The sequence below is a fragment of the Aaosphaeria arxii genome, assembly GCF_010015735.1.
Source record: "Aaosphaeria arxii CBS 175.79 unplaced genomic scaffold BU24scaffold_10, whole genome shotgun sequence".
NCBI classification, from domain to species: domain Eukaryota; kingdom Fungi; phylum Ascomycota; class Dothideomycetes; order Pleosporales; genus Aaosphaeria; species Aaosphaeria arxii.
The window spans coordinates 438901-453287 of NW_022983483.1; the positions used below are offsets into that span (position 1 = coordinate 438901).

A 14387-nucleotide genomic window follows, 5' to 3' on the forward strand; every position below is an offset into this window, starting at 1 on the left:
TTGATTCTTAGGAGAGAACAGACACTGCACGGCTGGCTGTGTGGGAAGCAGTTCGAAACGACGAGCGGGGAAATAACGGGTACGACACTTTTTTTTTTCCTTTCACCGCTGTGGACCCATGGAGTTCTCACGTTCGTAATGCTTTTTTATTTTGCACACCTTGCATCTGGGACTTGGGTTATTACTGTTCATTGATATATCGCGGCGTCAAAACGGGGAACTTGAGGGACTGACTGAACTGGTTTAAGCATTTCGGGGCCAAAGATGGGGAAATGCTGAAACTATTTTGCATCATCATTGTTTTTTCTTTTCTTTCGTTTTGGATACCAGAGGGACGAGGGACTCTGATGCTTTCACGCATAGAGGGAAGATGTATTTGTAGATTCTGTTTTGGCAATAAGTCGGGCGGGCATAGCATTACTCCCGGGCAGATGATGGCGCCGGGGGGAATTAACTGCTCCGTTGACTATGGCATAATAGACGACGCTGAAAAGCATTTCATCCGAACGTCTCCTCTACTGATTAGCGTGACAAGGAATTGGGATTGCTCGCTTGAAGCAGTTGAGAACTGTGAAATTGCATCCCAAATTATGTTCCTAGGACCATTAAAGATAGCTTCTACCTGTCATACGTACCATCGTCACCATCGTCGTCCACACAAAGTATTTAGCCACGTGAATGCGCGGCCCACGCTAACCGCATCCATCCTAAAACGGCCGTCGCGACCACCACCACCACCAAACCACCACCCAACTAACCCGTCTTTCCACCCCACCACCAAACGTGACATCTAATCCACCAAACCACCATCTTCCCTCAAAAAAGGAAAAACAACCACCTCAAAATCCAATTGTACAGAACACACCCACCACACCAAAACCACAAGGACCAAGAACAACAAGAAGAAGAATCAAAAACACACACCAGAAAGAGCTATACACCCACACTTACAAACTTCCTCATACTGGAGCCGGCCATTCTCCAACCATGGCATCCTCACCCCCCCAACCCCCCCGTCACAAGCACCCCAAACTCCTCCTCCACGCCTCCCTAACCCTCCTCCAACCCATCCACACCCCCCTCCTAACCTACTGCCCGACAATGGACCTCGTCGCCCTCGTCACCACCGAGGAAAACCTCGACGTGTTCCGCCTCAACGGCCAGCGTGCCTTCGGCCTGCGGCGAAAGAACGACGATGTCGTCGTCGACGCTATCGGGTGGCGGTTCGATGGCGGTGCGGTCGCCGTGGCCTGGAGTGATGGGTTGGTGGATGTTGTTAGTTGTGAGACGGGGAGGGTTGTTAGGAGGGATGTTAAGGCTGGGGGTGGAGGGGAGGGGGAGAGGGTCGGGTGTTTGGGGTGGGGGTTGAATTTTGTTGATGTTGGTTCTTCTGGTTCTTCTGGTGCTGGGGATGGTGGAGGTGGTGGTGGGTCGGGGGGGAGGAGGAGACGGGGGAGGAAGGGGAGACGGTCGACGATGGGGGTTGGTGAGGGGGAGGTCGCTGGTACGACGACGGAGCATTGGGACGGAGTGAGCAGTAATGGGAGCGTTAAGGATGATTATGCGAACCTGGAGGACTACCTTCAGCGGCAGCCGGATCTCGAGGCCCTGGACATCGCGCCGGATCTGCCAGACCAGCTCGCGATGATGGACATGGAGGCGTTGTTGCCCAAGCTGCCGGCTATCCCCGCGCCGCCGCCCACGCCGTTCATGCGGATGGGACAGAAGATGGAGTCTGGGGTTTTCGGGACCCAGGCGCAGGTCGACGCGCTGTTGCATTCGCAGCACACGAAGGATGTGAATTCCGTGGATATGTTTGTGCGGTGTACGATGAGCGGGTCGGTGCATCCGTCTGTGTATGATTCCCTGGAGACGGTGACGGTGGGGTTGCCGGGTGCGTGGGACCTCGCGAGTAGTAGGGCGGTGCTGCATGCGAGTCATCCGTATAGTTGTAGCCATGTGCTGTTGACGGAGGTGAAGAAGGATGCGGAGACGAGGTTGGCGGTTGTGCCGCTCACGCTGGGGTTTATTCCCTCTGCGGGTGTCTATCTGCACTTGATCGCTTCGAAGACGAGTCAGTTGCAGAATTTGCTGCTGTATGTCGAGCAGAGTCTCCAGAGGATAAGGACGTTCTGGAAGCACTCGATGGATCTGCCGGGGAAGTTCATGAGGAACATCTCGGAGACGCTGGAGGAGAAGGGCCAGGGGAATCTGGTGCAGAATCTGTTCCATCTGGCTTGTACGGGGCACTGTCCGGATCTTGTACGAGAGTGGCTGGTGGACGAGTTGACGCAAGCGGTAAGTTGGGCAATTTGATGTATGCTGGATGTTGCTAATATTGTGGGTGTCCAGGGCAATAAACGTTGGGAAAACACCGTCTCGTCATCTCTCGCTACTATCATGCAACTCGTGCACGAGAGCTTGCTCCCCGCGCTGGATCGGTGCTCGCTCACTATTTCTCGGCTTCGCGGGCTCGCAGAGTACCACGATGTGGGCTGGATCTTCTCGGCGCCGACTTCTTCGTTCACATCGCTCCTCACGCAGTTGCAGAACCTTCGACTGCTGGCGCACACGACGCTTCATTACGTTGCGGACGAGAGGCGGCAGTTCCAAGCTTTCAATAAATGGCTCCACTTCGTCATCGACCTCGAAGACACGGAGCCCGAGAGCCAGAGCAGAGCGGAGATGCTGGCCAGGGACGCAGGCGTAGACACGGGGCTCGTGCTCGAATACATCGAGTACAGCCTCAGCAAAAGCGACACAGCGCCGTACCTCAGGCCGGAAGCGGAGCTCAGCAGTGCGCAGCGGGAGATGGGTCCAGCGACCTACGAGGACACGAAGAAAGCGGTCGAGCTGCTGAAGGAGGGCGCTTCGTACAAGGAGGAGGCGCTGTGTCTGGAGCATGTCTTCCGGCATTTGAATGCAGGGTGCACCCAGCTTTTCCAGCAGATCTCGCAGTGGCAGGAGGCGAATATAAGTATGGACTGTGGGGTTGTGCTCGAGTCGTCTGCGACTTCGCCGGAGGGTGACCATGTCCCTCTTGATATGCGTATGGTGTACGATGTAAGTTGACATTCTTTCTCCCACAGTGTGTTGTTGCTACGAACTAGGTACTGACAATCAATCGCGTTACAGCCCACATCCACACAACCCGACCAAATCACGACCTACGTCGCCACGTCCTCCCCAACCCACCCTTCCCACCTACAACTCCACCGCCTAACCCACACCTCCACGATAACCACCCTCCCGCAGTCCCTCCACGCCTACTCGACCTCCACGCTCGACTTCTCCCCCGCCACCATCATCGACGCCAAATTCGCAGACGACAAGGCCCTCCTCATCCTCCTCCAACTCCCCTTCTCCACAAACGACGACTCGGAAAACGTACTCATCTCCCTCCCCTACGCCCTGCCCCCCTCATCCCCTCCAAAATCCACCCCTAAATCAAACTCCCCCCCACAATCAACGCCGAGGATACAACACACCCCCTTCCCCGCCCCATCATATGGTTCCCACCTCCTACCCACCGGCACACCACCGCCCCCCTCATCACGCACCACAACCGTCTTCTCCCCCGCGGACGTCAGCTCCTTGACGCGCCACGTCTTCGACGCGCGGTTCGCCCCGCTCAAGCTCGTTGTTAATGGTAGGGTCGGCCGGCGCGTCGTCCTGGTGCTGGGCAGTGATAGGAAACACTACCGCGTTTTGGATCTGGACTTTGGGGAGGGGGAAGACACGGGGGATAGGGGGGAAGGAGGGGAAGGAGGGGAGGGGGAGATGGATGAATGATGGATGGAATGGGGATGTGGTGTATGATATTATTTCAAGGCGTGCGTAGGTGGGTAGTAGGTATGGATATGGGTATGGGTATGGACAGAGAATGATGCGTGGGGAGTGATGAGTTCCTTGTATGAATATACGGGTTTAAGCGAATGATAGAAATGAAGTGAACAAATTATTGAGCAATTGACCAGAAGAGGAGTGAGTTGCGAATTGTATGTTGGTCGGTTCATTCGTTCGTGAGACCTTTTTATGTATATATATATATTTTTTTCGTGTTTATACATTTGCTTTTATAGTTTGTGACCCCGATAAAACGACAATACATACACAAACCAGCCACCCAGGTACGTACACAGTACCTACTCATTCGCCAAACCTTCTATAACTAGCCCGGAAACAGCATCTATAAATATTTCAACTGAAAGAGTGAGTTTTCTGTCATTTTTACTGGTAGTTAGTTTGTACTTGCTACTGTTCGGGCGTTTTTTAGTTGGTTCATTATTGGGATGTTTGATGTGCTTTGTTAATTTGGCGGGATCAAGAAAATGTTCGAAATAGAGGGATTGGCTAGAGGAGAAATGGGGGTTTGGGGCGTTAATGTGTGTGGGGGTTTGTGGACGGTGTTAGTGATCGTGAGGTGAGGTTGCTATGGGATAGGAGGGGTACAGGGTGAGATGGGTCTTTGAGGGAGTGGTTGGTAGGAAGGAGTGTTTTGTTTTGGGGAGGTGATTTGTGTATTGTGTGTCTGTGTGTCTGTGGGTATGTGGGTATTAGAGGGAATGTGGAGGTGTGGAAGCTGGAGTATGAGGAGGGTGAATGGGTGAGGTGGTTTGATGACAATTGGGAGTGGGAGTAGATCACATCACACAAACAAATTACACGAGCGTGTTCTTTTTTGTTAATGCAAATTTCATTTTGTTCCTTTTTTGATTCGCATTTCCCCGTTTCCAGGGCCACTCCCCCACCGTTAAATTCACAATTGAATGCACCTAGAGCCGAAAGGAAAAGCTTCATCTTTGGAGAGTGTATAAAGGTAGAGAAGTTTCATGAACGCCGGCCCCCCTCCTTTGCCAGTCCGTGGTTTGAAAACGGAAACTGGGCCTAAAGCAGCGGCATGCATCGCTCGACTTCCGGTTCGTTGCTTTGTAGTCGTCACACCTTTAGGGTCGTCGTCGTTTGTCGTCGCTGCTACCAAACTACCACCGTCCACCACCAGCACCGCCACGAGCAGCACTGCGTGAGTGAACCGTCTAATCCTTGGTCTTCTGGGTACCGCGGAGAAGACCCGTCCTCCTGGCCGCGATGAGACCGGCCTTTTGACCCTGTGCTGCCTCCCGGGAGATGGTGGATGCTTTACCAATATGTTGATGGTTACCACCACCGTGAGGATGGTCGACGGGGTTCATGGCAACACCACGAGTCTTGGGCCAGCTGTTGCGCTTGGCGGCGAACTGTAACAGATATTGTCAGCCAAAATTCCTGAAGTCAAGACTTGAGCGTCAGAACGTACCTTATGCTTGGCTCGCGAGGCCTTGAGGAGAGGCTTGTCTGTTCGGCCTCCTCCTGCGACGATACCAACCATGCCACGGGCAGAGCTGGGGAGGACCTTCTTGGCACCGGAGGGGAGCTTGACACGGGTCTTGCCCTCGTCGGGGTTGTGGCCAATGACGGTCACGTAGTTTCCGGAGGTACGGCCGAGCGCACCGCGGTCACCAGACTTGTCCTCGACGTTGGAGAGGACGGTACCCTCGGGGACGGAGGCGAGGGGGAGGACGTTGCCGATGGTCAAGTTGGCGTGCTTTCCGGCGTAGATGAACTGGAACGGGTTTGTTAGCCAATTTTTTCTTTCGCTTTTTCCTTCGCAATTGCTTGCGTGCGTGGATGTGACAGTGGTGTCTTATCATCGTCATCCACCTGGGGTATGTCTAACCTGGCCAGTGTACATGCCCTCGTTGGCGATGAAGGTCTGGACGTCATGCTTGAATCGGTATGGCTGGAAAAATTGTGAGTACGAAAATTCCGTGGCATCGAGAGGTAGGTGAATATCATACGTTGCGGAAGACGACCTTAGCAAGGGGAGCGCCTGTTGAAATTTCGTCAGTAAATTGTTCTGCCCACACAATCTCGAGGGAAAAATTCCCGGGGAAAGTACTCACCACGACCGGAGTCGTGAACGATCTCCTTTACGACACCTCGAATGTAGCCATTGCGCTCGGCCTGTTCCCTTTCGTTAGCCCTTGGTTCTCAAATTGCTTTTCAATTTTCTCTCTGTCCGGGTCGTCGTGTGGATTTTTTGAGGATGTGAGGGCGGCAACGTACGTAGTCGAGGGTTCTGAACTGGGCGGGGGCCTTGTTCAAACGGGTGTTGGCCGTGAAGATCGAGCCGCGACCTTTACGCTGGTTCCTAATAACCCTACCCATTGCGACGGTGGTGTGTGATGAAGGGCGGGAATGTCGTTGGAAGTTGTCGTGAAGTTCGTGGTCGGCAACGAATTCGACGTTCGGTGTGGGAGTTAGTCATCAAACCCTCGCTTGCTGTTAGCGTGCCAAGACTCGCCTTCCAAAATCACAGACACTCGTCAATTCGGGACCGCGGCCATGACAGTATCGATAGCGGAAGTCATGTGCAACAGCATGATTGTCGTTATTGTTTTCGATAATGCAATATAACGTCGACGAAAAAGATCTTTGTCCTCCCCTTAGAATATTTTCTAAAATGCATTCACTGATAGACAAGCGAGTCAAATTGCCAAGCCTTACATTATGTTACTCGCCTACTACGCAGCGGAACATGTGTGCGCACACTGTGACGATAGCGAAGCGACCATTTCCTCGTTTGAGTGTTTACCTTCACACAAACCTCTAGCGACTTAATTGCATAATTGTTCGTAAAATCATAGACGTACCAAATCTACCTACTATGGCGCATGGTTACAACAATTAGGTTCTACTCACAGCAAGCAAGGCGTCACTAATAAAAGAGTATTTGTGTACTTTCACAATGCAGCACTTGACTGCAGCACTTAATATGTTCATGTTGTTGTTGTAACCACCCAAGTAGGCGTATATAGATAGATTCCCCTCCATGTCGATGTTATTCAACCCAACATCGAAACCTAAGAACCCCAATCCGGATATAATTCAATGTACAAGAAGTTTTGAAGTATGAAGTTATGTCGTGTGAGAAAAGAACTATGCGACATTGGTATCGTTTGGAAAGACGAGAAAAAACGCTAACGCTGAATGTAGTTGTGCGGTATGTAAAGATAAGGAAAAGGGTATATGAACAGGAAAAGAGGCGAGCTGACCTAAGTAAGCTCCCTCTTATGATATGATGTGACAGAATGAAAGTCATCATAGGCCGTCGGATGAGCGATGAGATGTGTGAGATGGTATGAAAATGCAGAATGTAAAGCTTTGGCCGTGATGTACGTTGGTGAGATGATCAAAGGTGCCGAGGCCTTCGTTCGTAAATTTGAAAGAGGGAAATGAAGGATGAGAGAATAAGCGACCTCACAAGACAGACCCGCTGAGGTATCCGAAATCGTTCACCATCTTCTCTAGCTGGCTGGTAGAGGAACACCTGTTGCTGGCGATGACGGGCTCAAGAGATAATGTCTCCTTGAGGAGGGTCGACTGTGAACAAGTATCGTCCTCGGGCAAGCTGTAGCCTTGGAATCCAGAGTAGCCGATGCAGCTTGCTTGTCGACGAGGTGATGTAGGCTCATGGTGGATCACCGGAGGCAAGAGACTTGAACCGAAGGAGAGTGTGGAAAGGCGAAGTAATGGAGGGCCCATCGAGCCACGGGCGGACCTCCTGGTGACCCCTTCATCTTGCTGCTCTACATTGCTGACATCGCGAGCTTCGACTTTAAGCTGATCATTCGCATCTGTAGAGACGGCCGACGGTTGCTGAGGAGAATTCGGAACACTCGAATTGCTCGTCGAAGAGCTGAAGGTTGGCGAGTAGGCAGCGTCGTCCTCGTCAGCGACTTTGTCACTGGTCGTCGAGTTACTGCTCCAAGTCGAGAAATGGCTGCGCCTCATAGCTAGAGGGATGACCGGTGCTTCCTCGCCATCGACATCTTCTTTGTGTTCGGCTTCTGGTGGACACACAGGGCTAGATGCAGCACTGCAAGCAAAGAGCGGTGCAGGGACTAAGTATCGAGGCAATGCTGGAAGTTCCTTGTCGAGTGGTGTACTGCAGACTGGTGTGTTCATTTTGCTTCCGTGCCGGGAAGATGGGCGTTCATTCATCGATGATCTTGGGATCTGGAGTGGCGCCAATGGCTTTGGTAGTACGGGAGCCGGCTCTTCTAGGCACTCAGGCTCTGAAGGCAGTTTCGGAGAAGAAACCCAGGGCTCATTGGAATAGACGTAAACCCGTGTTCGCCTGATATCTGATGAATTGGCACGCGTTCGGCCAGAATTGGCCTCCACATCATTGGATACCGGTGAAGTAATATGAGATTGGGCACGTTTCGGTCGCCCGTATTCAGAAATGACGGGACTAGTTTGCGGGATCGTGATACCTAGGTCTCTCACGGGATCAACTGGATTCGAGCCGAGCGGAGAGAACTCTCTAAGTTTTGCTGAGATATGCGATGGTGTCAGAGGGCTGCGTTCGGGAGTTGTGGCTGATGGTAAGGGAACCAAATATACGTCCTCTGCGGTAGTGCTGATTAAGACCGGTGCGCCAATCTCGAGTCCTTTGCCTCTGCGTTGAGGACTGTGACCGCGAGAGTTGGGTGCAGAGCGTTTCGAAGAAACGATCATATCTTTCAATCCTTTCAGGTCAGGAAAAGTCGATCCGGAAGGCGAGGCTTGCGAAGCTGAGATGCTCCTCCCACGACGTTCGGTCCTGTTGAATCGATACTGACCCTGCGAAGGTGTTGTATACGCTCGCAGTTCTCGACCCGGGTGCATGGGGACTTTGTAGGTCTCCCTGCAGTAATCTCCCAGCCGCGGGGAGGGGAGAGTTTTGGGCGGCACAGGCGTCAGATACTTATCATTGGGGTTGCGTGTGAAAGCATGAAAGCTATCGGGGCTGGTCTTGCTTGCTGACTCCATTGGAACGTCGAGTATGTTGAGCCGCTGTCCGGGAAGGAGAGGACAGAATGTTGTAGATGGCTGAGAAGGATTGTGGTGCTCCTCGTCGTCATCAACTTTATACTGGGATTTATTAGTCGCGTTTCCTCCCAATTCCTGAAAAGGCAGTCTCCTCTTACGTAGTACCAGTACGTTCCTCCCATAAGAAGTGGGCCGGTTCTTTTGATGCTGGGACCTTCGAAGTCTCCGTCGCAGATGATGCTGTCAAAAGAAAAACATCCGGTCCAACTCTTGATACCTCTTCGCTTATCTCTCTGCAGGTGATATGGTTTGGAGAAGTTGTCCCAAGAACCCAAGAGTGCCACAGACGTTGCTGCAGAAGGACAATCACTGCAATGATATATTAATCACACCGGAGCTTTGTGATGGATATCGGACTACACATACAAAAGGAAAGTGACAAGCGTAGTAGCTGCCATGGTCCGAAGCCCCGGGACGATCAAGTAGTTAAAAGGTGACAAAGACTCAAGCTGGAGTCGTGGGACGTGCGAACCCGGTATAGATTCCGACTTGCATAAACTTCCAAGATGGCCTGTCAAAAATAGGATTCCATGTCCAAATGCCTACTATAACTGATTAGCGTGCACGTTTTTGTTTGAAGTAGCTGGGGCACCAACCCGACGGCTTATGATAGCGAGTGAGCAATTGGTAGACGGACGCTTCGCGCGTTTGAAAATATGTATGAAACAAGGCCCGGTCAGCGTGAGGTATACCGCAAGTCCACGATGATGGCCGGGGAGAAGATGGAGCAACGCTCGGAGAATTATCCCAAGGAAAAATGACAGCAAATTGTTTGGCGCTGGGAACAATAGTCAAGTCGAAGTAGCAAGCAATGGCTTGACGCAGGAATTCGAGGTTTTGAGACTGGTCCAATCGGGGTCCCGTTACACACAGTAGAGGCGGCCGAGGATGGACGGAGATGGGGGCCAGGGCGCTTAATCCAGTAGCAATCGAGCTCCCTATTGAGCGATTAGGGCAACGTGAAACAGAATCGCAGAGACTGGGCTCAAAACGCAGCGATTACTGAATAGAGGCTGAGGTGTAAGGGGGTGAAGAGGGACGAGGAGAGGGATCTCTGGTTTACTTGTAGAATCATACAACACTTGTGCTCCAGAATGGCGATATTATAAGCTATAACATAGAACAGCTGGGGGCAAGACAACGCCAGCGCCAGTGCTGATTGCTCTACTATGTACTAGCCATGGCGCTGCCTCAGCCCCGGGAGGGAAATAACAGCGGCGATGAGGTCTTCATAGGCGGAGGCTTATTGGCAGCCATGGCCCAAAACACGCCAGTGGAAGTGGTAGTTCGCGACAATCGTCATGAGTAGCCTGTCGTTGGCTGGTAGGGAGACCCTTATGGGTGGGACCTTTCATCAAACGCGAGCGCCGAACCTCCCGAAGGTGTCCCACCGCTAGGTCAAACTATCGTGCTAGGACCAGGTCTGAAATGGCACAAATTGTTGATTAATGAAGTAGTGACTACGGAGTACCGTTGCTGATGGTACTTGTCATGGTAGTACGCTCGTTGTGTTGTGCCTCGTCAGGTTGGAGGGAAGCATTGCAGCGTTGTCGTCTCACGGAGGGGAGGGGGTGTGTGAGAATTGGGGTACAGTATGGTAGAAGACATGATGCATCTGATCATTGATGCACCCCAATAATGCTAGTAGTTACTCGACCGAGAAGCAGGAATTCGGGATACACAATCGTCCCAGTTGAGTAGAGGTGGGTAGAGTTTGAGATTCCCCCCTGGCTGGATCGCTACTTGCTTGCTCATTTAGGCGAACGAAGCACCAAAGGGACCTCGAAGACTGGAACTGGGCCCAATTACTGGACTGGATGGAATAGAATGCACCACCCCCTGACTCGATCGACGACGCCAATGCTTGCTTTCGTTGGCCGGCAACTCGCACCGCGGGCGTCGCTTTCAACTGGCATTATTGTACTCTGCCGTATTGCACTCGGTGTACTCTGTTTGGCCTTCCCTGCATTAAATTCTCAAGCGATCGATCCAGTGAGGGCGGTCGATCACCCCCACGGGCATCAACTGGTGCGCCTGTGCAGCTGTACAGATCAGTTGATGCCGGCTTTCCCCTCGGTTGGCTTGCTGATAGTCCATCACAATAGGTACAACAAGTACATGCCAACAGAACTACTGTAGGTCGTGCAGATGTTTGTATGTTGCCAGAGCGATCAAGAGTCAAGACCAGCCAACTCAACTACGCTACGGAGAACATAGTAGTCCGCCGAGAACCTGTTTGCTGGTGTTGTCATTTTCTCTTACCCCAAAACACCCACATACCCATCGCGATACCGTTGAAAGGTCCATCAAACGCCCATGTTTTTCGCTCAACGGTGGCTTTTTTTCGCATTGATTTCATTATCTCCGTGAGGTGGGTCGCGTGCAATGCAAGATTATGCGCTGGGGCGTCCTTCCATATACATCTCACACTATCTGTGCGGTTCCTGAAACCAGCGGCTCTCCATCCCCGACCGTCTCGTACCGTAGGTCACTCGTACATAATCGTCATGCTCTCTCCAGGCCGACCATCTTTTCAAGCAGGCAAGCGCTCTCAGCGGCGCAGTAGTAGCAAGCCTATGCAGATCTGGGGAACGTCTCGTCGAATCACTCGATATTCCTCCTTCCTTTGTCGTGAATGCTTCCATTAAGCGACCACGGCGATATATTTTCCTCCTTCTATATTTGTTATTGTTGAACTTAACAACTTTCCCCTTCAGACAGTCGATAGTTGGCTGCAGGCATCATCCCAAGAGGCAAGAGGCTATAGTGTTTCGTTGAAATTTGTCGGCGTTTCCGCTTCATCGTCAATTAGAGTGCGAACCCAGGCGTGCGGGGCACTTTTTCATAGATCTAATTACCGCTTCCGGTGGAGGAAAAGCCTCTCATTTGCCCTCGTGCCGGACGCGTGTCCGCTGATGAAGGGTCCCCCACCAAACCGCACTACGTTGATAAGATTTGATGTTTAACTAGTTCGAACGCGTTCCCTCGTCACAACAAACAATCGTTGACGAAGAAATTGTATCTACTAAAACAAACATGAACGTCAGCGATATTTTCGTCGTTACGTCTCATCCAGCCTATGCGCGGCCAGCACGTGTTTGTGGCCATGAAAAGACGTGCTCGCTGAGCGACGTTACAGGTCGAGTTTCTCAATCGCACAGCCGATTTTGCCAGACACGGGAACGTAGACTAGGGTAGGGATGTATGTGTATTTCATGTTCTAGATGCAAGTTGCCGAACATTTCGTTTCAGAGGCTTCCATCCAGTCTGCTCGTAATAGCCGCCCACCAATAATGCTACCTGTGTCACATTACATGGAATCTTGCACATGCACCACTACTACATCTACTTATTGGAAGCTGGTCTCAAGCAGTTCTGGCTTCCTCTCCTCCAAGTCGAGAATCATTTGGCCGAATAGTCCGTTTGCCCACGAGAACCACTGTCTGGTCCACTGACTCTGGTTGAAGCTATTGACGCTCTCGTGAATCAGACCCAGTCCATCGGTGCTACTCACAATCTGCCGTAACTCGTTGACAATCTCCTCGTCGTCGTTACTGGTGAGGATCCTCACGATGCTGGCCATTGGCCACGCCTGTCCGAAGCCCTGGTGCGGACCCCCAATAGCGTTGATGACGGGCCCCCGCATGAAGTAGGAATTGTCGGATGACAGAATGAGTTCACGGGTGTTCTGATACACCTCTTCGTCATACTCGTACCCGACGAAGGGGGCGGAGAGAATCGAAGGAATGTTTGCGTCGTCCATGATCAGCGAGGAGCCGAAGCCGTCGACCTCAAAGGCGTAGATTTTGCCGTGCTTCGGGTGGTTGATCGTACCATGCTCCTCGATGGCCCGTCGAAGGGATTGCGAGAGAGAGGACATCTTCTCGGAGAGAGATGAAGCCTTCGGATGGTTTAATTTGCTCATGATCTCCGATGCTGAGGCTAGGTAGGCGCTGAACATCATGTTGGATGGAATGTAGAACTGGTAGATCGTCGCATCGTCACTTGGGCGGAACCCACTCCTGATCAGACCAGTACCGTTCGCGATGGGATTTCCAAGGCCGCTATTAGGGAAGGTCTCGGTCGCACGGGAAGTAAGGCGGGTGAAGGTATATGGACTGTCTAGCACGGCTCCGTCTTCGCCATATGTTGGCCGAGTCATATCTTCGGCAACTTTCAAGATGGCTTCAACGGCTTCGACCCACTGAAATCGACCGAAGAAGTCCGAATCGCCCGTGGCATCGTGGTAGTTCGCAGAGACCTCGAGGAATGCTGCCAGAGAGTCTAACTCGTACTTGCATTCGAACACTGTTTCATTGGTGTACGGTGGGAAGACCGTGTCTTCGCTCGCGCTTCACATAGATATTAGAATCATTCACTTCATTCCACGACAGCTGTTTATACGTACGCATCGTTTACAGCTATGTCTATACCACTCTCTACTGGAGGCTGGAAGGAATTGCAATATGGAGATGTGAGCAAATATCGAGCTTGCAGGTTTATTGTGCCACGGTATAAGCTAGCGATGGAATTCGGATCACTGCTGGCGTTCAAAAGTGGCAGATAACTTTGCATCTGATTTGACGAGTCGCGTAGCCACATAGCGTTGATATCTCCGGTGATTATGAATGTCAGCTCTTCGTCGGGGTTTCCATTCGAGTATCCTTTCCATTTGATAGCAGTGTCCAGCGTGTTTGGGTACGCATTCTGGAAGAGACGGTATAGATCCGGGTCTTTGATGACAGACTGCATGCGAGATATGATATCTTCAACGCCTTGCGACTTGAATGTTCGACAATCCTCGGATGGACGTTGATACGCTAGCTGGTATCTGCCCTCGCTCAACGGTCCATGGATTTGAGATGCGTAGTCTAGGTAGTCTGGACATTGGGCCGAAGCAAGCAGGGGAACGGCCGAAGCACCGAACAATCTTGAACCGCGCATATCGAAGTGAGCAAATGAATCTGCAAATGAAGAAGAAGAAAGACCTCTGGCTCTGGAACAGAATAAGAGAATTCTGATCCAGAGACCGGGCACAGTGACGAAATGATGCATTTTAAACCTCTCGACAGCGAGCGCAAAGGAATCCGAGCTTCTGGTCACCCTTCCCGTTTGGCTGTACCCCGCTGTTGATCCGGCTGGTCAATGTAACTCCGCAAGTAACGATCCATGAAGCTATGGACAAGCCCTGCATCAATTTCTTGTCGCCCGACGTCATGGGACAGGCTGACAGCTAAGAACTGCAGAGCGGTCAGCAGACAATGTGAAGACGTTTATTGATGTTTTGCTTGAAAGTTTAATGCTGTGAAGTCTGATTGGGAAGCTCAAATCTACTTTAAAGTCTTGTCTTAATTATGTGAATGGTTCGTGTGGATCATCTGCCGGGCTGGAATAGGCACACGATGTCGCGTTGCGGGGATGCATGGCAGCGGTTGTGGCTGGAATATCTCATTCTCGGCGATATTGGGCTG

The 14387-nt window shown here is 51.7% G+C and overlaps 6 protein-coding genes across 6 annotated transcripts; 3 read left to right on the top strand and 3 right to left on the bottom strand.

Annotated features, from left to right (window-relative positions):
• Positions 1–65: 65 nt before the first annotated feature.
• BU24DRAFT_47895 (uncharacterized protein) lies at positions 66–891 on the top strand. The gene has a single exon (XM_033533055.1). It carries the CDS (start codon positions 273–275, stop codon positions 792–794), a length of 522 nt encoding a protein of 173 aa, XP_033379212.1. The 5' UTR covers positions 66–272; the 3' UTR covers positions 795–891.
• Positions 892–1476: 585 nt separating this feature from the next.
• BU24DRAFT_427071 (uncharacterized protein) lies at positions 1477–3731 on the top strand (the record flags this gene model as incomplete). The annotated part of the gene is made up of 3 exons (XM_033529131.1): positions 1477–2298; positions 2353–3063; positions 3136–3731. Coding segments are annotated over 3 exons (2045 nt in total), but the record flags the coding sequence as incomplete, so codon positions are not given.
• A 975-nt stretch (positions 3732–4706) lies between these two features.
• Positions 4707–6261, bottom strand: BU24DRAFT_427072 (60S ribosomal protein-like protein L2/L8). The gene is made up of 6 exons (XM_033529132.1): positions 6106–6261; positions 5943–6003; positions 5838–5869; positions 5717–5779; positions 5297–5602; positions 4707–5237 (listed from the first exon to the last, which is right to left on the bottom strand). The coding sequence occupies exons 1-6, from the start codon at positions 6205–6207 to the stop codon at positions 5037–5039; spliced, it is 765 nt and encodes a 254-aa protein (XP_033379214.1). The 5' UTR covers positions 6208–6261; the 3' UTR covers positions 4707–5036.
• A 949-nt stretch (positions 6262–7210) lies between these two features.
• On the bottom strand, positions 7211–9634 carry BU24DRAFT_47940 (uncharacterized protein). Its single transcript, XM_033533073.1, has 4 exons — positions 9513–9634; positions 9283–9458; positions 9015–9225; positions 7211–8958 (listed from the first exon to the last, which is right to left on the bottom strand). Exons 2-4 carry the CDS (start codon positions 9312–9314, stop codon positions 7300–7302), a joined length of 1902 nt encoding a protein of 633 aa, XP_033379215.1. The 5' UTR covers positions 9315–9458; positions 9513–9634; the 3' UTR covers positions 7211–7299.
• Positions 9635–10814: 1180 nt separating this feature from the next.
• Positions 10815–11713, top strand: BU24DRAFT_47959 (uncharacterized protein). The gene has a single exon (XM_033533081.1). The coding sequence runs from the start codon at positions 11073–11075 to the stop codon at positions 11562–11564; it is 492 nt and encodes a 163-aa protein (XP_033379216.1). The 5' UTR covers positions 10815–11072; the 3' UTR covers positions 11565–11713.
• A 552-nt stretch (positions 11714–12265) lies between these two features.
• On the bottom strand, positions 12266–13860 carry BU24DRAFT_466637 (glycoside hydrolase family 125 protein; the record flags this gene model as incomplete). The annotated part of the gene is made up of 2 exons (XM_033532382.1): positions 12266–13268; positions 13325–13860. The coding sequence occupies 2 exons, from the start codon at positions 13858–13860 to the stop codon at positions 12266–12268; spliced, it is 1539 nt and encodes a 512-aa protein (XP_033379217.1).
• Positions 13861–14387: the final 527 nt, after the last annotated feature.